The sequence below is a fragment of the Cyprinodon tularosa genome, unplaced genomic scaffold (assembly GCF_016077235.1).
Source record: "Cyprinodon tularosa strain WSP-4 unplaced genomic scaffold, ASM1607723v1 ctg161, whole genome shotgun sequence".
NCBI lineage: Eukaryota > Metazoa > Chordata > Actinopteri > Cyprinodontiformes > Cyprinodontidae > Cyprinodon > Cyprinodon tularosa.
In genome coordinates this window covers 1,416,060-1,439,647 of record NW_024038449.1, presented here as the reverse complement: position 1 = coordinate 1,439,647, position 23,588 = coordinate 1,416,060, and the positions used below count along the sequence as shown (strand labels likewise).

At 37.8% G+C, this 23,588-nt stretch overlaps 2 protein-coding genes across 7 annotated transcripts in view; one reads left to right on the top strand and one right to left on the bottom strand.

Annotated features, from left to right (window-relative positions):
* LOC119780510 (protocadherin-15-like) overlaps nt 1-13,907 on the top strand; it is a 336,939-nt gene extending 323,032 nt beyond the window's left edge. For all 3 annotated transcript variants that reach the window (XM_038280587.1, XM_038280586.1, XM_038280585.1), the window contains 2 exons: nt 3,287-3,416; nt 12,556-13,907. In XM_038280587.1, the coding sequence (XP_038136515.1) occupies nt 3,287-3,416; nt 12,556-13,314 (889 nt within the window). In that variant the 3' untranslated portion in view covers nt 13,315-13,907. The remainder of the gene's footprint in view (nt 1-3,286; nt 3,417-12,555) is intronic.
* A 3,507-nt stretch (nt 13,908-17,414) lies between these two features.
* Nucleotides 17,415-23,588, bottom strand: part of plce1 (phospholipase C, epsilon 1) — a 132,632-nt gene continuing 126,458 nt past the window's right edge. For 2 of the 4 annotated variants that reach the window (XM_038280579.1, XM_038280580.1), the window contains 7 exons: nt 23,164-23,282; nt 22,736-22,864; nt 22,452-22,649; nt 22,064-22,261; nt 21,751-21,963; nt 21,058-21,169; nt 17,415-19,037 (listed from right to left, as the gene is read on the bottom strand). In XM_038280579.1, the coding sequence (XP_038136507.1) occupies nt 18,838-19,037; nt 21,058-21,169; nt 21,751-21,963; nt 22,064-22,261; nt 22,452-22,649; nt 22,736-22,864; nt 23,164-23,282 (1,169 nt within the window). In that variant the 3' untranslated portion in view covers nt 17,415-18,837. Of the gene's footprint in view, nt 19,038-20,960; nt 21,170-21,750; nt 21,964-22,063; nt 22,262-22,451; nt 22,650-22,735; nt 22,865-23,163; nt 23,283-23,588 lie in introns of all 4 variants that reach the window. The other 2 variants (XM_038280581.1, XM_038280582.1) reach the window with 1 other exon arrangement.

Here is a 23,588-nt window from a genome sequence, read left to right as displayed (position 1 = left end):
TTACTTAAGACAAAGAGTCTGCAAAGAGTGGTGTTAGATGAGTAGCAAAGATATTATCGGATCATTGCTGCAACATTTGTTAGCAAGTTTCTCAAACAATGGCACAGCTCCTCTCTTGGCACAGAGCTGTATGTTCTCTCCAGATCCAATATGCAGCTACCTCTGTTCTTGGTTCATTTGCATCAACACACCTTAAAGCAAAAAACGCATATGTACTAGTTTTTTCTTGGCAGGAAACCATACTGCAGCCAATAGATGTCCACCTCTGACCTCAGTCTAGCTTTTACAGTTTATTCTCCAAAAGTTCTTTATATTTCTCTTAGTATTATCACAACTCCACACATACCTATTGTTCTAGAAAATAAATGCCAGCACACTTCTTTATTACTCTGGTATCTTCTGGCTTTCTAAGATTAATCTAAACAACCTAGTCAGATGCTCTACATTAACCCCTCCAGCCCATCATAGAGGACACCGTATGTTCTTAGTTACATGTAGACCCGAGCTTCCTAAGCCTTATGTTAGGCAGTATCTACCTTTTTTCCTGGGGTCTCTCTTCAGTCTTTACGGTGTCTAACTTCTCTATAGCTATACCTGTACTCCCTCATTGCAAGACCAAGTCTCCTTATTGATTTTCCTTCCAGAAGACATACTAGGTACTCCCCTACCTCTCTTACTGATAGCTGTATTTGTCCAAGCATCCTTTTTCAGCTTCCGCCACTTTGTCTTCTGCTCTGGCTTCATTCACATCATCTCCCTCCCAATCCTAAAAACCTGCTTTACGTTACATGTGCTGCCTGGCAACCATCCCACCCACAACTATTTTAAAGTTACAGTTTCATAAGAGTATGTTGTATATACAAGCTTTAATTCGCCTTTGTGCTCCTATATCCACTTTTGTAAGCCACCCTGTGTTCCTGCCTCTTCGGAAAGAAAGTATTTACTGTTTACTGCAGTCCTTTCCATTCTCTCTGCAAAGTCTAACACAGTCTATTCTTCATTGCTGACTCCAGGGTGTCTATTGAAATCTGAACCAGTCGCCATTCCTTCACCTCTGGTGATACTCTGCATCACTTCATCTAATAAGTCTAAGAGGTTTTTCATATTCTATAACCCCAGTCCCAATTCTGGGGCATAAGCATGAATATTGAACATAAAACCTCCAATTTACAGCTTCAAACTCATCTCTCAGGTTTATACTCTATACATTAAACAGGTCATAGCAACAATGCAGCGATTTTGACTTGCCACCCAGGCATGTCTGATATTGTCCCTCCAAAATGTTGTAAATTGCCACAGAATGTACAATCACCGGTTTATTCAGAATTAACAGCATCAAGCGTTTCACACACAAATTACTAACTTATTTGATTAAATAGGGAAGAGAGTAACAGGAAGTAAGAACACATAACAGGAAAGGGTAGAAAAACATATATCTAAGTTATAAAGTCAGATTATAAAGATTAATTCAATAAATTGTATCTAGGTACAGTTTTATCCCCTTTCCTCATTGGTTTGCTCTTATGGGTCCAAATGTCTGCAAGAAACAGTTTTAGGTCGATGAAATAATGTTTTTAATATGGCATACGGCCATTTTCAGGCGGGTGTGAAGCATTACTTTAATCTCTCTCTTTTGCTGCATTTCCAATGGCTATGTATTGTTCTGCCCTCTGTGTTTCCAGACAATACTGCACCAGTTTCAGAGTTGGAACGAAATCCTACAGCACTTATTAAGGCTGTCAATGGAGTTCTTTGACACACCAAAGTGTGACTATAGCTCAGCCTTAATTGACACTCTTTTATTCCTCCAGAACATTCCTGACAAATACTCTCTATTTTGAAGACACTGCAGAAAATAGAAGATTTTAACTTCCAGACTAAGGACAAAGGTTATTTCGATTCTGTTCAATTAGACAGAAGTTGTAAAACAAAAGGTGGAATGCTCCAAAGAGCATCCATCCTTAGTATCTCTTACTTGGCTCCTAAGCACAGTATTTCCAGCGTCCTCCTATGCAGTGATGTCATCTCTCGGAATACATGGACATTCAAAGTCCCTACTCTCAATTTAGACCCTTACCTCTCATTGTCTTTCTCTGCTGACCAACAGTAGCCCAAGTTTTACCAAATAGTCTAAACTACTGGCAGTTGTTAATCTGTGGATTGACTGATCTGCTATGGAGATCATGGTTTGACTCACATGTAACTGTGACAACGGATGTCCTTCCTGACACAACCTTCTGCCTTTATTTGTTCTTGGGACACAAAGAGGACAAATCTTGTTTTTATTTTTTATTTTAATGTTTTAAACATGAAAGATGGGTATCTACTTATCTAACATTTACAGTCTGATCTTAAATAGACCTAAGGTATTGTGCAAATGCAAAAATCCCTCTAGTAATCCTTTGACATACATACAGGTAATCTCAATGTTGTTACTGCCCTCTGGTGGTGACATGGAAAGGAAACGAGGCGGAATACTAAAGAAACAGGTAAAAGGGGAAATAAAGCTTTGTTAAAAAAGAAAGAGACAACAGAGCCTTTAGATTCTTTTGTTTTGGTTGTGCTTTAGTTTTAATCTGTAAACCCTAAAGTCAGGATTTAGAGACAGATTAGGTCTCATTAAATGTCATTTCTGCTCCAACTGCTTCATTTTTCACTTGTTTATTTCTTTGATTTTTTTCCTGCTGTTCTTTCACCTACACCCATCTGTTATCCACATCTCTCCCACATTTGTTTAGGGCAACTTCTCTTTCCAACTTGACTGTAAGCTTAGTAATCACACAAGATACATTCCCCATTTAGACCTGGTAGTGGGCACAGCAGATTTGTTATTTTAATCATGCAGCAACATATTGTTTTCAGGAGACCATTCCAGAAAATACTTATTTTTTTCTTGGTTTTGACCCAGTGGCTGGCAGAGTTGCAGGCTGTAAAGCAGTTGTGATACAGAACAGATTTCTTGGCCGGTGAAGTTGGGCAGTGCTCCCACTAACAGACAAGAAAAAGAGACAAAAAAGGAGGGGAAGGAAATTGATTCCTGTATTTTTAACAAACAGAAAGTCTCCGGGCAAAAAATGCAACTTCTATGATTAAGGCAGCTTTGTTTAGGAAAGTCATTAGAGGCTGCTTATCACTGCACTGAGATACATTATTGCACTGTTACTGTGAAGTGTACCATTTTCACAGCTTCTGATTGGTGGATGTGGCTCAATACTGAAAAAGAAAGACTAAAACTATAAGGACCCTAAACTGTAACACTCCTCTGTAATTCTCATTGTTTGTGCAGGTATGAGCTTCCTCAGTATGGCAGCCGCAGGAAACTGATCTCCCCCTCTGGTCTTTATGACGAGTATGGAGAGGTCGTGGTCGATGACGATGGCAGCTACTACTACAGCCCACAGGATTCTGATGCAGAGGTATGGCTGAAAGTCAATTGATAACTTATTTGTGTCTGATTTCTAAAATAAATAATCTGTTGCTGTGTCAAGGTATCAAAATACCTTACAGGAAAAAATCAAAACTTAAAGAGAGAAGATTTTACTTTAAATACAGTCAGTCGGCTGAGCAGCATTTAATGCAATAAGCTGTTTTATTCAACATCGAAATTACAAGTGAATTCAACAAGAAAAAGATAATTTTTAGACTTATATTTAACTGCTATGTAAAAACTTCTGAATGTAGCTAAAACATGGACATTCAATAGCCAGCCCACATTTTTATTAAGCCCTAACCAGAGTTGGATACTTAGGTCTACATCTAAATGAGATCTTTCCTATTCGATGCTGTAAGGAAAGCAGCTTTAGATTGATACATTTTTACCAACACATTGGAAATGTACATAATATAGTTTAATGGTTAGCTAGTCAAATTATATATGAAATGAAATTAGTTGTATAATTGTTATCAAAATACTGTGTTGCAACCCCAGTTTCATTGTAATACTATGGCCTATTTGGGTTTTACAAAGTTTGACAGAACAAAGAGAAATAAATTTAATTTAAATATTTTAAATTAACTTTTATTTTATTCTTTGTCGAAACAGACTAAAATTAACATTCAATTAGTTCCAAACATTTTGCAACAGTAGTATAGCCTCAAAAGCCTTGGTGAGAGTTGACTAAAACTTAGTTATAAACTGATTAGAGGGCAAAATGAAGGGCAACCAAACAACTTTAAATTATGTTTTGTTTTCAATTTCAGTCAATTTAAAATGTAACACAATCACAAAAATTGTTTTTTTAAAGTATTAATCTATCCCTTTTGTGTTATTGTCATCAAACCATGTTATTCTATTTGCATTATCTGTATTTGTGTGTAACTCTTGGTTGATCTCTGCTGGCCTGGGAGCCCAAAGCAGCTGGTTTAGTGGGCTTATGCTACAGGTCAATAAAATGTAAAATTTTTGACACTCAAACATGCAGACTGGGTTACTTTTAAGGTAAAGTGTATCTAATAAATAAACTTATTATTATAGATTTAGATGAGGAGAAAGATTGAACTGGTCTGATTGAATTATGTCCCATTAGTTGTGAATAATTATCTCTGGTTCCTTGTGGGTGAAATGAAATCCTAAACATTGCAAAGAAAAACAAATGTATTATTGTAATGAACTATGCTTTTTTTTTATAAGAACCTATGAGTATACATACATGGATACGTTTAAATATATTTCATCAGGAAACAAACAGTGTGGAACAGTCCTGTCCTCCTGTTTACATTTTCTCCTTTTAATATTCTCAGCATGTTCTTAGCTGAGGACAGGTCAGGACTCCAGGCAGACCCCGTCAATGCGCGTTGCCTCTGCAATCATGCATTCGTAATGTGTGCAGAATGTGGCTTTGCACTGTGTTGTTGACAAGGTTAGAGGAGATTCAGACAAAGCATCCTTTCTTTAACTTTTAATTGGAACCTGTGAATGTAGTTCATTCTTGCTGGGCTTGACAAAGGATTCCCCAAGTCCCATAATCCCATTCCTCTAGCACACTCGGTTAAATCAGGTGTTTGGTAAAAGGCTGCTGATGCATCAAAGCACTTCAGACAGCTTTTGATCAAGTTTTTATTAGTTTTTGCAGAAATAAGGAATTATCTGCTATAATTGTATGGACCATATAATATAATAGTAGGAGGGACCACTGTTTTTTTTTTTTTCTATTTACTATTCATTACTTTTTTTCCCTATTCACTACTTGTGCCCTGTAAAATACCTACAATTTGTGGTTTCTAATTTTTGGAGACTCTGACAAAGATCGTTTAATACCGCTAATCGATTCGTTGCAGGAAACTTTTGGTTAGTGAAGCAGCAATTCAAAGTAATGCTCCTGCTGTATATACACTCACCGGCCACTTTATTAGGTACACTAATAACTGCTCGTTAACACTTAATTTCTAAGCAGCCAATCACATGGCGGCAACTCAGTGCATTTAGGCATGTAGACATAGTCAAGACAATCTCCTGCAGTTCAAACCGAGCATCAGTATGGGGAAGAAAGGTGATTTGAACGTGGCATGATTGTTGGTGCCAGAAGGGCTGGTCTGAGTATTTCAGAAACTGCTGATCTACTGGGATTTTCATGCACAACCATCTCTAGGGTTTACAGAGAATGGTCCGAAAAAGAAAAAACATCCAGTGAGCGGCAGTTCTGTGGGCGGAAATGCCTTGTTGATGCCAGAGGTCAGAGGAGAATGGCCAGACTGGTTCGAGCTGATATAAGGGCAACAGTGACTCAAATAACCACCCGTTACAACCAAGGTGGGCAGAAGAGCATCTCTAAACGCACAGTACGTCGAAATTTGAGGCAGATGGGCTACAGCAGCAGAAGACCACACCGGGTGCCACTCCTTTCAGCTAAGAACAGGAAACTGAGGCTACAATTTGCACAAGCTCATCGAAATTGGACAATAGAAGATTGGAAAAACGTTGCCTGGTCTGATGAGTCTCGATTTCTGCTGCGACATTCGGATGGTAGGATCAGAATTTGGCGTCTACAACATGAAAGCATGGATCCATCCTGCCTTGTATCAACGGTTCAGGCTGGTGGTGGTGGTGTCATGGTGTGGGGAATATTTTCTTGGCACTCTTTGGGCCCCTTGGTACCAATTGAGCATCGTTGCAACGCCACAGCCTACCTGAGTATTGTTGCTGACCATGTCCATCCCTTTATGACCACAATGTACCCAACTTCTGATGGCTACTTTCAGCAGGATAATGCGCCATGTCATAAAGCTGGAATCATCTCAGACTGGTTTCTTGAACATGACAATGAGTTCACTGTACTCAAATGGCCTCCACAGTCACCAGATCTCAATCCAATAGAGCATCTTTGGGATGTGGTGGAACGGGAGATTCGCATCATGGAAGTGCAGCCGACAAATCTGCGGCAACTGTGTGATGCCATCATGTCAATATGGACCAAACTCCCTGAGGAATGCTTCCAGCACCTTGTTGAATCTATGCCACCAAGAATTGAGGCAGTTCTGAAGGCAAAAGGGGGTCCAACCCGTTACTAGCATGGGGTACCTAATAAAGTGGCCGGTGAGTGTATGTAGTCCTCTGTAAGGATAATGTAATAAATGTATTAATTTAGTAAGATGCTTTTCAAAAATCTTTATGTTTTAATTAGAAATCAGGAGTCACAATCCAATTTCACACGAATCCAGTTTTCTCAAATTAAAAGATTATGGATGGATGGATGGATGGATGGATGGATGGATGGATGGATGGATGGATGGATGGATGGATGGATGGATGGATGGATGGATGGATGGATGGATGGATGGATGGATGGATGGATGGATGGATGGATGGATGCATGGATGGATGGATGGATGGATGGATGGATGGATACTGTATTAAAGGGGTCATAGAATGATTATATAGGGTATTTGGTGCTGGTCCTTAATGTCTCTGAATAGGGTGTGTAACATTGGTTGGACTGAAAATGGCATATTTGCTGTTCTATGAGCCCTAATGGAAGCCTGGTTAAGAGACCAAGAATGAAAGGACAGGCTTTCTTCCTTATATGTTATGTTCATGAATATTTAGATGAGCTGTGCACTGATTGGTTGGTTTACAACAAGCAATGCTGCTGAGCAAAGATGCATCGCAACAAGTACTCTCTCACTGAAACAATAAATTGTTGATATGGTAGCATTGCTATCAACAGCTTAGCAACGAAATACTACTTACAGCTTGTGGATGTGATGGCCATTCGGTCGGAACAGCCTCTTGTTTCAGTAAAAGAAGTTTAGCAAATCCTGCTTCGAACTGTCCAAGATTTTGAAAGCTGTCTTCGGTAAAGTGCTAAGAGCAAATGAACAGCTGAGAATCAAACTTTGCAGGGATCTTCAGATAGACAACAATAATCCATGCCTATTGAGTCTTAGGATCCTTGGGAAGACTGTGAAAAATTTCCCCTTTCTCTGTGCAGCCTGGAACACTGCATTTACGATAGTGAACCAGTGGGCTGGTCTGTATGTTAATTTCGGGGCGTGACAGAAGTACAGGCCAGAACCAAATAGGGCACCATCCCCGAGTTTACGTCAATTCGGTGCTTTGTTTGGATTCACCCGTTTTATAGTGGAAGTTTAGAATTGTAAAATTTGCATAGAAAGGAGGTTTTGATGGAGTTTGAACTTCTCTGAACATCCATTTCACCCACTGAACAATCGTTATTCATCCATGAAAATGTAAACTCGGATTTGTATTCTATGACCCCTTTAATCCCATATAAATTAGGATTTAAAAAAAACAAAATTAGATTAAGAATAATAATAGCACTAAAAAAAACAGTCCTTCAAGGGGCATTAAACTGTCTAATGATGGCTGGGACAAAAGTTTTTCTGTATCTCTCAATTCTGCTTCTCACAGAGATCAATCTCAAAATGTTCTTTATTTCAGTTATTGTACGTTCAATACTTTTGACTGAGAGGGGTACTCATGGTAAAACAAAATGCCCAAAGGGGTACACTTCCATATAGGATGTCTTAGGGGTTTGTAGAGTCCAAACACTGGTTTGCTTTTTTTTCTTCGTCATATTGTCCAATTTAGGTCTAATCATGAATTGTCTTCTTAAAAAAAAAAAAAAAAAACATTAGTGTGCAAATGGCTCATTGTAGCAGTCTGGGAAATTAAAAAGACTGAAATAAGCCAAAAGAGTGAATATATTATCATCAAGCTAAACTTTGTCAGTGCTGAAACTTGCCGATAAAAAAATTTAAGCTCCTGGCAATGAAAGCATAAAAGTTTTCAGGATCTGAAGCAACATGCCGTTATGGAAAGAAGCTAAGCTTTTTGGGAGAAAATTACCTTTTAGTTTCTAATAGTAAAACATAAAATTCAGACAATTACTGCTCAGACATTAAGTATATAAAAAAGTATTTTAGAGTCAATCATAATACACCATTTTACAGTCTCTGATTGAATAGATCAATTTGAATTGGTCCTGAAAGTAGTGCTGTGTTGCTGGTTTATGGGAGTTTGCAGCATCAGTAATGGACCTCAAGTTTCTCAGCATTAACCAATATCCCAGACTGTTTGGAAGTTATAAAGGATAATAAATAAATAATATAAAATACATTTTTTTTTCTTTTAGAAATGTTGTGTCTTATATGTTCAGCTCTGATTTTAATTTAAGCCATTTTTAGTAAGAGTTATGATGCTGTACAAATATTATACCCTCTAAACTTTTATCATCTAGGAAAATATGTAGAGTAAATAAATAAGAAAATATAAATAAGTTTCATTCATGCTGTAACCCCAATTTTTTTTTCATTTACACCCATGCCCACACCAATTAAATAATATGGGTGTTTTGTACAGTAATTATTTATTCTGGTTGGGTCCCCAACCCAGTGCAGGACTCTGATTTTGACCAAAATTGATCATATATATATATAATATCAAATTGTTATTGCACACAGCGTTGTTTTAGAATTTCACTATTGCATAAATGAATATCACAATGGCTTTAAATTTGCGATATATATTTTGCAGCCAAACTTTTCATATCTCAATGTGTGAAAATAGAAAGTTTTATAAATTACAAACTACTTTTTGTTCCCTATTTCTTTTTTAAATCTGACCAGAATATTTTGATGCCAATTATTGTATTAAGACAGAAATATAAAGTAGCTCAGAGGGTGTGAAGAGTTTTGCAAAGCATTCATTGCATTAACCTTTTATATTTATTGTCACAATGACAGGTGAGGAGACAATTTCAAGGGAACAGATTAGACCCTCAAATTGGCCACCAAAATTCTCTTGCTGCGCTTCTAAGAAAGACCCCAAGATCCTCTGAAGCCGGGGGTGACAAAAAACAACAAGATGGTGGTAAAACGATGGGCTCAGGAACAGCTGGCAGGTTAAAGGCTGGAATGGGAACAACCGCGCTGCTGTCAAACATGGGCACATCAGCTCAGCCTCCAGCCTTCCACCGACCCTGGAACAAAGCCAGAGTTGGACCAATGGAAGATGGAAGAAAGGCAGAAGTCGTCCATCTGGGGAATGGGAAGGCAGTGCAGTTGGAAAATAAAAGAGGAAGAAATGATGAGGCAAAAGAAAGCCGTGGAGAAAAAGAGCATAGAGCAGAATTGAGAATTTTAGGAAGGGAAAACAGAAACGGCATAGCTAAGAATTTGATGCGAAATGCAGCAGTGCAAGGAGGAGGCAACAGGGCAGAGCACAGAGGAAGGCTCCCCGGATGGGTGTCCTCCGGATGGTCCGTCAGCCTGGATGGAGACTTGGTCATCGATAGGAGCTACTTCCAGACGTCCACCGAAGCAAGAACACCTGCTCCAGCAAAACAAAAGCCGAACGAGGCCCTCAGTCTTATCTCCTTGGCCAGAAGGCTCCAAGGGCCCACCAGGGTGGATGATAAACACTGGAGTGACAGGAGAGGCAGCAGCAGGAAGATGTATGGCTCCATAGGAGATATGAGCGTTTCAGCAGCAGTGTCTACCAGAGGAAGAATGGATAGGAGGTGGGAGGGGGGAGACGAGAGCAGGGACAGCATGACGGAGCAAAGTGACTCGGAAACAGGTAGCAGCAGCAGAGACTCTCCATCAGAGTTCAGTCTATCTGAAAGGAGCAGCCAGACCTCATCAGCAGCAGCAGAAACAGAAATCAATGAGTCAGACTCGGAGACGGAGAGAGGCGACGAAAGTCAGAAAGAGGAGAAAGTTGATTCCAATTCTAATGAGCAGTCAGGGTCAGAGAGTGAATATGAGAGAGCAGAACCGAGCAGAAAAAGGTCAAAAGGTCATAGATATGTTTCAAAAAGGAGCAAAAACTTAAGCGGGAGCACTGACCCTTTAAACTCCAGCTATCCAAGTTTTACTGCTCAGGGGCTCCAAACATTAAGGAACACACATTCCTGGAAAACATCTAGGCAAGACAGCGAAGAGCTTAGTGAGGAAGAGGAGGGAAGTTTTAGAGTAACAAAGTCCTCAGTCAGCAGGCGAGGTTCTGGCCACGACAAAATAATCATCAGTTCAGGTGTGATGAGCGCCTCAGACGATTTGTCCACCATCATGGAGGATACAGAGGAGGAGGAGAAAAGCAGAAGCCAAAGCAGGGGACGACGACGGGAAGAGGAAGTTACGGGAAATGAATCAGCTGTTTAAAATGCCAAACAGATGCCCCCCCCCATCTTGAGAAGGAAAGGTTTGCCACCAAGTAAGGAGGCGGTGAGAAGGCCTGCTTTGGGTGTGCAGTGATTATTATCTGAGTGGAAGCTGTTGCTGTAACCTGTCCTCCATGTTTGCTGTGATTTATGCTCACATGAGCTTTGATTTCTGCTGCACTGCAGAAAATCTCCTATCTGCTATTCTTCATCTTTTATTTCCTGATAACTTCAATCTCCTTTCTCCAATCAGTCCTTTTTTTCCCTCCATGTTTTGGGTTAACATTGGTATTTGACAACCTGGCTTTCTGTTCCAAACGTTCTGCTGCTATCTGAACAAGCCTCGGCAGCAGCTGCCACAGCTCAAACATTGTTATTCACTGATCTCTCTTTGTAGCAGAGTTTTTCTTATTCGTCATCTCTTCTTCTGCGTGCGTCACTCTCCCGGGATCGGTCCGCTTTTCCTACATCTGTTATCTGCAGGGTGAAAAGATGCTGCCGCTGTAGAGAGAAACAGAACATATTCCTTCTCACATGCTATCAAGGTTAAGTGGAGAAACTGTGAGGGGTTACACTGTGTGAAAGCAGATTAGATTTATTTTTTCACAAGTCTTCTCCATCCTGGAAAATATGTGTGCAGAGAGCAGAATTAGTGGATCTATGTTTTATACAAAGCATCTTCAAAAGGATCAACTCTGTACTTTATTAACATAAAAACATAAGCATCAGTTAATGATAGTCTCCTTTAAATTGCTGGTGATGAAGATGAAGTTAACACTATTTGCTTGAACTCACTTTGCAAAGACAGACGGTTCTGTTCTTGGAAAAATTTAAATTATGCAAATCTTTAAAAACCAAAGAATATTCAATCTTTAGTAAAGGTTTCATGATCTCTTAAAATGTTAAATTTTTATATTCCTCATCTAATAAAATATCTACTGCTTAGTTTTAGATGCCAAATATACCAAAGCAAATGACTAATTTAGGGGAAAATGTTAACAGCTAAAAATCCTTCTCGACCTTGCGCATTTAAAAAACAAAAAAATCGATATAATTATTAACTCTCCTTTGGGTAATTCCTAATTTTGTCTGTTATGTGCTTCAAGGCTTCACCGGAGAAAGTTGCTTATAATTTGTAGACAGAGTTTTAATTGAAATCTAAAAGCGAGACAGAGGTGAGCTTTTACCACATAGTGTAACAAATCTTTATGTTGTAAAAATGTGTCCAATTTCCTAGACTGAACACCACTGTACAAAGAAACCAAAAACACGTATGCTGCTATCTTTATTTGTTTAAAATTCTAAAGGAATTTCCCTTCTGTGCTCTACATTTGTTGATTTGATGTTTTTTCCAAAATACTTCATAACTCCACTTAATTCCTGCTTTATTTCCTAGCTGCCATTTTGTTCCATACCTGACAAAGCAGCTTTTACGCCATTTTAATTTTCTGGCATCTCCTCAGTTAGGCATTTTAATGAAACAATGTGAATCAGGGGTATATTAAATACAGTAGGAAAGTTTGTGCTCTGGCATGCTGCTCATATTCTCCAACAGATTAATCTTGCTTAGGAAATGTGAGTTTGTTTCCCTTCAGTATGTTTGTTTCTTTGAAAAATTTTTATAGTTATTATAGGCTGTAATTTGTCCTTTGGCCAAAGAACTGATCAGCTATCAAGAGATAATGTCAAAAAATGTACATAAAATAGAATATTTGTTAATTATGTATTTTGTTTTACCAAATTACCAAGAAACAAACCTATATATATATATATATATATATATATATATATATATATATATATATATATATATATATATAGTAAAAAAAAATTTTTTTAATTAACAACAAAAAACAAACAAAAAAATATATATTTTTTCTCCCTCTCTCTCTGTTGTTTCAACTCTATTTTAATAGTTCTCTGTGTTTTCCCGTAGCCTGGCGGTAAAAAGCGACGGATCAAGTTGGTGGTTGACCGAGAGTACGAGACCAGCTCCACCGGTGAGGAGAGCATCCCAGAGACCCAACGTAGCCGTTTATCCTCCACACACAACAGCCACATCAACCTTAATGGAGGAATCTATGTGGCCCAGAACGGCTCCATCGTACGCACCAGACGATCTGCCAACGCATCAGGTCCTTCACAGAGCACCAGCTCCACAAAGAACAACCTAAAACCAAACTCTCCCATCTTCAGCTCACGGCTAGCTAAGCACTTTAAAAAACTGGATAAAATGGCTGCTACTTTGGAGGAGAGGGTCCCCCTGAACACCACCAGGGCCCCAGCAGGAAATGGACGCCACACACTGAGCACTTTCCAGAGCTGCAGAAGGGCTGCCTCAGCAACGGCCCCCTCCTCTCTCTCTAACACTGACAACATGCTGAATGTGTTAAACACGCGACAATCCAGCGTATCTTTAGGGTCAACCAGCACCAACAACACAGGCCCTGAAAGCATGGTGTCTAAACCTGACGTGCTCCCAGCTGCACTAGGCATCACAGAACAGGAGGAGAACGCAGCAGACAGACACAGGCCAACAGGGGGCGAGCTGGAATCAAAGGTGGATGGAAACAGCAACGTGGAGTCTGCTGTGAGAGAACCTCTGGATTGCCCGAGTGACAGAACACAATCTGATGAGGAAGAGTTGTGGATGGGCCCCTGGAACAGCCTTCACATACCCATGACCAAACTCTGAGTCCGACGCCACTGTGCTCGTTCATTATTGCCAAGACCATTCAATGTTTTCAACATTATTTCTTTTAAAACTCTGTGAAGCTAGTGGGGAAGCCCCAGTGCTGCAAATATATATATTAGTTGATTTATACTGGCAACAATTGACTTTCCATACTCTGGCACTGGTATTACATCATTTATTTGTATTGTATCTTGAGTTCAGTGGGAGCTGCTGGAAAAAAAACAGCAAGTACTGTGAAATTTAATGGGGCATTTTCTGCAATGTCTGTTTCAACCTCTGCATCCACTCATTTCAGCCTCTCAGAACTGCAGCGCCCTCAGAAAGCGGACCTACAGTGCTAATATCCAACAACAGCGAGCATTTAACAGTGAGGGGACAAAAACTTGATTCTTCTTATTGGCCCTTTAAGAGGCTGGTGTCTGTAAGGAACTATGCTCCTTTCATTCAGGTTTACGGCCAACGGTGCAACTCATCTTTAATTAGCCTGATGCATTTCATTGACACATGCAGTCTTGTATTGTTCACACTTGCCTTTTTATTCTTGTCAAGCTGCTTGGCAAACTTATTCCAAATAAAGTTTTGATCTGTTGAAAAATGAATTTGTGGCTGCTGCTACCTGAGTGTGTTTTCTTTAGAGCTGGGAAGACGAGATATTTATATGATGTAATACAAACTCTCCTGCTGCACTTTGTCTGGAAAAAAGCATTCCTTTTAAACAGTTTAGAAATAAAATCACTAATGGTTGCTTACAGCTAAACTGCTTTAAAGATATAGAAAGATTGATGTTAAACTTCCATGTGGATGGATGGATATGAATTGATCAAAAACCATAAAAACTGGATTGTAATAAATAAGATCAATGAGATCCTAACCGTAAAACATTACGCAGAGGCTTGCAGTTAATCTACTAAACCTTCAATGCCAAAAAAAAGCAAACAAGAATTTAATAAACTATACTGTAGCTTTGATATCAACTAATTATATCTATATATATATCTATATATCTATATATATATATCTATATCTATATATCTATATATATATATCTATATATATATCTATATATATATATATATCTATATATATCTATATATATCTATATATATATCTATATATATATATATATCTATATATATATATATATATCTATATATATATATATATATATATATATATATATATATATATATATATATATATATATATATATATATATATAAAAACAGTTGACTATTTTTAGTTAGACTTGAACAAATACTGGAAGGAGTTTCCCTTTAATGTCCAGTGGGATCCAGTTAGCCGAGCACGTCTCCCCTTGTAAAAGTTTCTTATGATAAAGGTGGCTGAACTTTTTAACTGTGAAACACATAATAGTGACTTGTTTCATCGGAAGTCTTAAAGAGGAAGGATCATTAACCTGCAAAATTACCAGGTTTTTAAACTGCTCATTTAATTTAATGACTGCATAATTTTGCATCAAGGAACTTAAAAGACTGAGCTGTACTTGCACTGATATTTGACACAGAGTGCTCCTTATTAAAAGGAAATTGCCCACTGGGCCACAGAATAATATTTTAAACACTCCCTGGAAGGCTTGGCTCATCTGAGCAACTATTATGGATTCAACCAAATTATCTGACTTTGTCACTGATGGGTACGTCCACTGTACAATAGTGAAGAAGATGGCAGACTAAGCTCGGCTCATTAAGCTACCAGCTGGGATATTAGTAACATACTGTTTCACTCAAACTAAGGCTAAACAATCATGTTAACTTTAAAAAATAGAACATTTTCCTCAAAATAACATCATTTAAAGGACATATATGCACAAAAAGCACCAAAAATTGAATTATTTTAGAACATCATCGGTTAAAACAGATTTTAAAAAAGGGCAAATCAGTGACTCAAAATAGTTCTGCAGAGTTTATTCTCAAATATGCTCATCTAAGTGCTTGCTTTCAAAGACAAACATGTTTTTCTGAAGGTAAAGTTTTTTTTTTTAACCGATATCAGAATCCCAACCTGCTGTAGGCAGAGCCTATGGCTATGGGATAGTGACACATGAGCACATGTGGGCCAGGAGAAGACAGAGCGACTGGTAAGTATATTTCACAAAGTCCTATTGTGGTTTAATGTAATAATGTAAAAAAAAAAAATGTGTGTATATATATATATATATATATATATATATATATATATATATATATATATATATATATATATATATATATATATATATATAGTTGCAGAACTAACATAAACACATGCTAATATGCAGCTTCATGAAATATTTACACTTTATTCAGATTTTTCTGTGACAAATCCATCATTAACAATCATTTAGGGATTCAAGTAAATAGACATGTGCTTATGACAGGTTTTAACACAGATAGTGGTGCTAAATGATATACTGAATGTTTTATGGTAATATTGCTAAGGATGCGTCACAGCCAACAATAAACAAACACATGTAATGTTCAGTAGATATAGAGTACATTAAATGTGAATACACTCCCCCCCCCCATATTAATGGAAACTATAACAATAATGAACCCCTCTGCCTAACTACAGGATAACATACCACAAGAATGATCACTACGCTGAATTATTTACTCAAATAAAAATATATACAGGTCTAAATAATCGTGTGACAAGTTAAGGGGGTAGAATGCACCCGTTTTACTTACTGAAATAAATAAAAAAACTACTTACAGGAACTTATACAGAAACATTACTGCCAACCAGGGCTTCACATTAAAATAAATAACACACAGTTCTCTCAGGTTTTTAAAAGTAAAAAACAAACCCAGAAACTTTACATTCAGATATCAGGTCTACAGGTAAAGAAGAAGGAAAGCAGGATGTGAGTGTGAAAAAAACAGATAGCTCACAGATTCTACACTAAACACTTCCTACCTGCACTGTGCACTGATAACACTTTCATCCAGGCAAGGGAAGCTGAAGGTAATGGTCGTTTGATGAAGTATTATCTTTTGCTTGACATAATGGCTTTTCTCTGTGTTTAAATTGTAATCCATAATAATAACAGCAGTCTGCCAGGATAAAGGGATTAAGGCTTCATTATCACTGACATGAAGTTGAGGTTTCTGGGATCAGTGTTCTATCTACCTTAATCACCATAAGCCTCTGGGAACAGACCTCACTTCTGCCTCCCCACTGTCAAATGATAATCAGTGCATTTGAATGAAATCAATTCTGACCAATTACAAACAACAGTTCAAGCCTAAGAGCTGAATGTATCAAAGAAATAAGGTAGAAATTAATAGAGTGAATGCGTGTGGCTTCAATATTGCACTAAAATCCAAACTAGTTACTTGGAGCTACACTTAAAGTAAAAACAAAAGGATAAAATGTCAGAGTTTAAACTCTAAATAAATTAGTACAAAATGTCAGTCAGTAAAATGTTGGAATGTGAGTTAAAGTCGTACATGACTTCCATTTGTGCAAGCAGGAGTTTAGTCAGAGCAACTCATGGATTAAATAATGAATGCTTTGTTACATAAACATCAGTGTTTATTTGATGAGTTTATTCAGACCATGTATGTTTATTTCATGGCCATTTGAGGTTGCTTTATGCATTTTTTAACACATGGATGCTCTTCTCACTAGAAAAACAGACCCAACTGAAAATATATTATTAAATAGTGGCTAAAACACATTTAACCTTCAATCTTAAAATAATCTTTTGGTGTGGGGTGTACTGACTATAGCATTCGCATACCTACAGTACATCACCCTACATCATCAATATGTAGCCTACCAAAAAACATTTAATTTACCTTTTTTTAGCCAATAAATTTGAACTAAAAATAATGAGAATAAAACCTGGTTAGTCCATTAGATGAACTACCATATTTTAAATTATATTTAGAGATCAGTAGAAATTCACTTTTTCTTTTTATAGCAAACATAGGATTGGGGATAATTACAGAACATATTTATTTTCCTAATTTTACTGGAAATGAGCCATTTGTATCAAATATAAGGAGGAGCCAAAAATAATTAGCAATTAACATAAAAAATTCAACAAAGAAATAAAGAAAAAAAATGTTTTTCCTTATAAGGAAAAGCTACTGATGCGTAAAAAAAATGGGAAAAAATGGTTCAAACTGAATCTAATTTTGCTTTTCCTTACAAATAATGGTCTAGTATTTCAGATTTTAAGCTCAGATGATACCTTGATATGAAGAACTTGAATTAATCTCACATTTTTCTTACGGTAAATTCTAAACAATGAAGGAAAAAAACAGGATTAGCAATAAAGTTACACAAAACAGTCAAAAATAAGAAAGAAAAGACATTTTGACACTTAAAATAGCCAAAAAGAAATGGAAGAAAATGTGCAAAATGCTGTTAGAATAAAATCACATGAGCTGAACTTTGCATTGAAATAATGTGTAAAACTAAAAAGAAAAATAATATTTTATTATGATCAAAATAAGACCTACAACAGATAAAAAAATTTAAATAGTGGGGTAAAATTTTAGATCAAATTAGTGTGGATGTTGGTTCTAAATGTAGTTTCATTTCTATATAACTAAAATCTATATAATTTGAAACATGCATCAATTTTTATCACCAAAATGATGATTAATAGGAGACGTGAGCTCTTAGATTTTTGATGCCAGTTTTGAATGTCCTTAAAATCATCTTCAAAATTAAGAGGCAGTTATGCAACATTCTTCAGCGGCAACTGGGAGACGTTTCCATAGTTACTCCTGAACAGAAACCAATATTGCACACCTATCATCCACTGTTTCAGGATGCCTCAAACGTCCTTAGTGCGGGCATGTTAGTGTTCAACAAAACGCCTCACAACTTCTATTAGTGAATAACTGCGTAAAAGTGGACAAGTCTACTGCTCTGTCTCAAACTGTGCTAATACAGCGCTACAGGCCTGAAACAGAAAGAGAAGAACCAAACAAGCCTGCTTGCCTGCCTCCTTCATAATCTCTGGAGCCATGAGAGGAAGAATAGCATCATACTTAAAACTGCCTTCATTTTAATCAGCATCCTTCTCAATCTGCTACTAGTCGACACCGTTGGATCATCTTAATAACAAAACAACCCAGTGGATAGTCTGTTGCTTTAAATAAAGAAATAAAAATCCGTTATCCATTGAGCAGCTCATTAAGCAGATTAAACTCATACTTCTTTCTCCACTGAAAGTCCCTCAGGGTTCATTTTCCTCCTGCTCATCAGAAAAGACAGGAATAGTTTAGTGCTATTTAATGTCCCTGAAGACTGCGGTTAATAACAGCTGCCCCTGGTACTCTGGGCCCTCTAAAGTAGCCACAAACATGACTGTAAAAACAAAAGGAACACAATCCGGTGGAATCCAGCTTCCTGAATCATTCAAGTGAAGAAACGCGGTTTATATCCAGTCAACATTCTTTTTAAGAATCCAGCCAGATATCAAAGACAACTCAGACACTTCTATGAAGAAAAAGGGGAAACCTCCAAGTTCACAAGTAGTCAGTGCAAGTGCTTCTCTCCCGGATCTTATTTGTGGATTTTCCAGTTCCGCAGCAGATGAAGCTTCAAGGCTCGGAGGGTCAGAGAGCAGTTGGGAAGGTGGAAAGGTTGGAGATCTCCATTAAAGGAGGAGGCGGAGGGGGAAGAGGAGCCCTGGATCAACCTTCCGGTCTCAACCCTGCTGTCAGTCACCCAAGCCTTCAGTTCTGCAGCTGCAGAGAGATACCCTGCAGCAGACATAGCATGGATCATATTTGTTAGAACAGAAAAAGAAAGTAAAGATATGAAACAAAAAAAAAAAGGTCCAACATGGATGCACCAATAAATAACCAAAAATAAACAGAGCAGATGGCATACATAATAATTAAACTTTTTTGATCTTACATTGGAGAAATTTACCTCTGCATTTAACCCTTCCCCTTGGGGAGCATTTGGCTGCCATTGTTGGGCGCCCGGGGAGAAATCAGGGGCTTTTGCACAGGGACCCAGTGTGCCCTGAGCAAAATACTCAGAACCTCAGGATTAAAAGCTCTAGGCCCTAACCACTAGGCCGACACTCCCCCTAACATAAGGAAAGGATTCTTCCTTTCAACTTGATCTAAGAAAAGTTTTTGCGATTGGATATTAGAGAACTTTATATATAATTTTGAGGTGTTAGAATAAAAATGGTTTTATTGGAAAGGTCCGAATCTAGAAAGAAAATGCTAAAACAATCTGATGTTTTCCACATATGCGTTTCTTTCAGACCACAAAATCATAACAGTTGGATTTTAAAATGTTAGGGACCTTTTCTTTTCAGAAAGACAATATCCTGGAGTCAAACTGCACACCATGCACTTAGTGGCACTAACATATATGTGTTAAAAGCCTTAAAACAAACAAATCTTTTAAATATAACATCACAAATAGGCATCTTTCCCTTAGCAATAAGACAACAGACTGGATGGGGATCCATTCCTATCCTGCCATCATGTTATGATGGTAAAGAAAGCAACAAATCATTGGAGCTCATTGTTAAGAGAACTGAAGCAGAGAATAGCACCTTGGTGTAAGAAAACCACCATTAGATGTTAATGATATTTGATGCTGCAGCTTCACAAATCTGTTGATCTAGAGAGAAAAGTGGCCAAGGAAGAATTATTTTGTGTCAAATTAAGCATTTTCTGTTAATATAACCATGTTTCTAAAATAATCTAATACTCAGTGATAAGAAATTAGTTGTTTTTTCAGGAAGAGGTCATTTGATTTCTATTGTAATTGTCCAATCGGTAAAAGTGTGGCCTTCGGAAAAGAAACCGACCAGTAGTGTTCCAGATTTTTTAACATGCTTATAAGTGGGAATATTTGGTCAATGTAGGTAAAAAAAAAATCAATCTTACTTTAAATTTACTCTGGTCAAAGACAACTATCCCTCTTCAAATACTTAATCAATTAAAAAGGGTTAAATGTAAAATGTGATAAGCAAAGTTTAACTTAAGTTTAAAATAAGGACTAATAACTTATGTTGTTTTTTGTCCTGTTTTTTTTTTTTTTTTACTGCAGTTACAGAGTTACACAAAACAGTCGACTTAAAAAAGCCAAAAAGAAATGGAAGAAAATGTGCATAAATGCTGTTAGAATAAAATCACAAAAAAATCGATGAGCCAAACTTTGCATTGAAAAAATGTGCAAACTAAAAAGAAAAAAATTTTTTTTTTTTTGTGTTTTTTATTTATTTATTTTATTGCAGTTTCCCCTTTTGTTAATCAGAGATCAAATTTAAACTTTGCTTCATACCAAACCCACTGAAAGATTGTTAAAAAGCCTTAGTAATGAAATTAAAATATGTTTGCTTCAGTTCTCTAATAGCGATCTTTGGAGAATATTTTAATCCTTTACCATCATGTTCAATGTAACAAGTTTTAAACTTTTATCAATTTAAGTTATAAAAATATAAACGTTCTGATTGCTTTTATTTTGAAAGGATTGTTAGGGGTTAGGGACTGTATGTATATCTCCATTATTTACCACTGTATCCAGTAGGTTTAGAAGTTACTGAGGGCACACATGTAAGCATACTCATCATAAATCTATAAACATTTAGCTGTTATTTTCTGTTATCACTCAGTTCTCTGTTTGTAATGTTAGATGTTACAGACAACATAAAGTACCTCTGTTGCCTCTCCATGCACAGGCAGCAGGCAAAGTGTAAGCCTCACTCCTGGAGCTCTGTCAGAGCCACACAGCATGCAGCTCGCTCCTCCTTACTCTGCGTTGGACCATCCGCTGCCATGCCCGTCGTCATGCTGCGGCTGCGACTGGTCAGCTTCTTCAGCTCGCTGGCAAAGGAAATCACTTTCTTTTTGTCTTCCCGCAACAACTGGAAAAAGAAATTGATTTATTTTAACGAATCCAAATTAAACAAAGGTGAATTTACTTTTTTTCTTTGCTTATCTGATATATTAACCAATTGTAGCTATTATTAACTTTGCAGACATTGACAAAAAGCACATTAGAAAGCATTTAAAGATAAGTTCAAGCTTTATTCAGCAGGTTTTATTTCCAGAGATTCACAGAAAAAGTGTCAAATGCAAAAAAAAAAGGATAAGTTAATAAATTACAGAGATAGAAAAAGGCAGACAACATGCTCAATAAACAGAATGACAAAAAAAGCAGAGAAAAATAGAGCAGATACAGGATGATACAACAGCAGCGACAGGTTTACAACAGCAATCATGACAGCGAATCTGAACAGCATGTTAAGGCATTTCTTGCATCCTATGTTAGAACACGAAGCACATAGACAGATGCACATGCAATGCTGCACATTGCATCCTCCAATAAAACACCAATACTGATAAATTATAAATAAGCTTAGAATAATAAAATCATCACAAAATTAAGCTAAGAAACTAAAAAAAGTCTATTGTTCTGGAAATATGTTATGGAGTTTAGAGCTACCTGCTCTTTGAATTTAAGAATGAATTTTCCAGCACCCCTCCAGCGGTTCTGAGCTTGGTAAACGCACTCGTGGTCCAGCAGCACGCGCTGAAGGGGCTTGGTGGTGGAGGACTTCTTAGAACCGGTGTCCCTGGAAACCTCCTCCACCAACACATAATCACAGGGATTGGGATTGCACAGAATACTGTAGGAATACTTTGCCTTTGACAGGGTCTGCTCAAACAAAAAGAAACAGAATTCAGCCAAAAACATTATATAATAATCATAAAGCTGGAATCCTGGCTTAGTTTAATAATTCTCCTTGGAAGCTCACCTGCTGGATGATGTCCTGCGCTGTGCTGTACCGCGGGGCTTTGATCACGGTGTGAGGCTGTTCTGGTGAAACTTCATGGACCTGGACAAAGAACATCTCATCTTCTCCTCCACTGCCCCCACCACCTCCTGCTCCTTCTTTCCCCCCCACCGTTACCTCCTCCTCTCTCTCCAGCACTGTGTCTTTGTCATTTAGGTTCTAAAATAATAATATCAACAAGAAACAGACTTAAAAAAACAAAAACAAAGCAGCTTGACCGAGTTCATTTTACATAACCATTAGCTGAAATACTAGATTTTTAATTAAGATGCAGTTTCATTAAATAAACACAAGAGGGCCTCAGTGTCTATATTGCGCAGTAAAGAAGGGGGCTGATCAGATGTTGTACCTCCTCTCTTGTTTTGAGGCAGATCCTCCCCACATATCCCTCCTCGGCGTCCCAGCTGCTGACCAGCCTGACCACCTCTTCCTCAGGTGCAAGGACCCGGTACTGAGCGCAGCGCTTTACCTCGCTTCTCTCCTTAAGAAGGGGCACTTTCTCCTCACACAAGAAGTACTCTAAATGGTTTCCTTCAGATGTCACAACCTGAACACATTTGAGATAGAGAAGGAAATATGAAACAACTCTTTTACCTTAGTTGCAACTGAATTCTTCATCTCTGCATGACGAACCATGTCCAGCAGCTGTTTGGCGGTGGTCTGCTCTGTGACAGAGAAGACTGTGAAGGGTTCTGGACCAGGAGCTCCATGAACCGTCACTCTATGCTGCTCAGAAACACGCTTCTCCTCTGAACTGAACAGCTGAGCAAGGAGAAACACAGGCACAGGGTAGCAGGTTAGAAAAGATCCTAACATGACATATCTGCTTTGGTCGACATTCTCTGCACAGCAAGAGAGAGTAAAACCAAAGCCCCTTTTGATGTTGCTGACTGGAGCAGCAGGAGTTGTTTTTGAACGTTCATAGGCTGCAGACTATCGCATGTTAAACTTTAATGAGAAAGTGTCATTTTAAACTCTTTGAAGTTCTCAAAATACACTTAAGCGATCAAATCTTGTTTGAAACCTCTGCAATCTCAGCACAAGACCTGAGCGAGTCTTACCAAAGATGAGGGAGTGGCGCCCCCTGTGGGACCTTCCTCAGTTCTGTGGCTGTAGATAAATAAGCTGGACACTTCAAGAGGCTCGTTATGCTGCGTTCTCAGCTGAACATGTCTGTAACCTAAAACAAAACAACAATTTTATTTGGACCCGCTCTTTTTTATATGTATAATTTCTGTAAAGGAAAAGACAAAACAGGATCCACCATAAATGTTCTTATATTTATTACTCATTAATCTTGAACGTTTGGACATGTAGTCTCATTATAACCACAAACTTTAGCGTGTTTCACAGCAGAGATGGTGCCTTCACGTTCATTCTGCCATGCAAAAAACTTTCATCACAAGTAACATTTTGTATCTAGAAGAAAACTATTAATTCTGGTCTTATCTTACTAAGCATAATTCTCCATATGTTTGCTGCATCA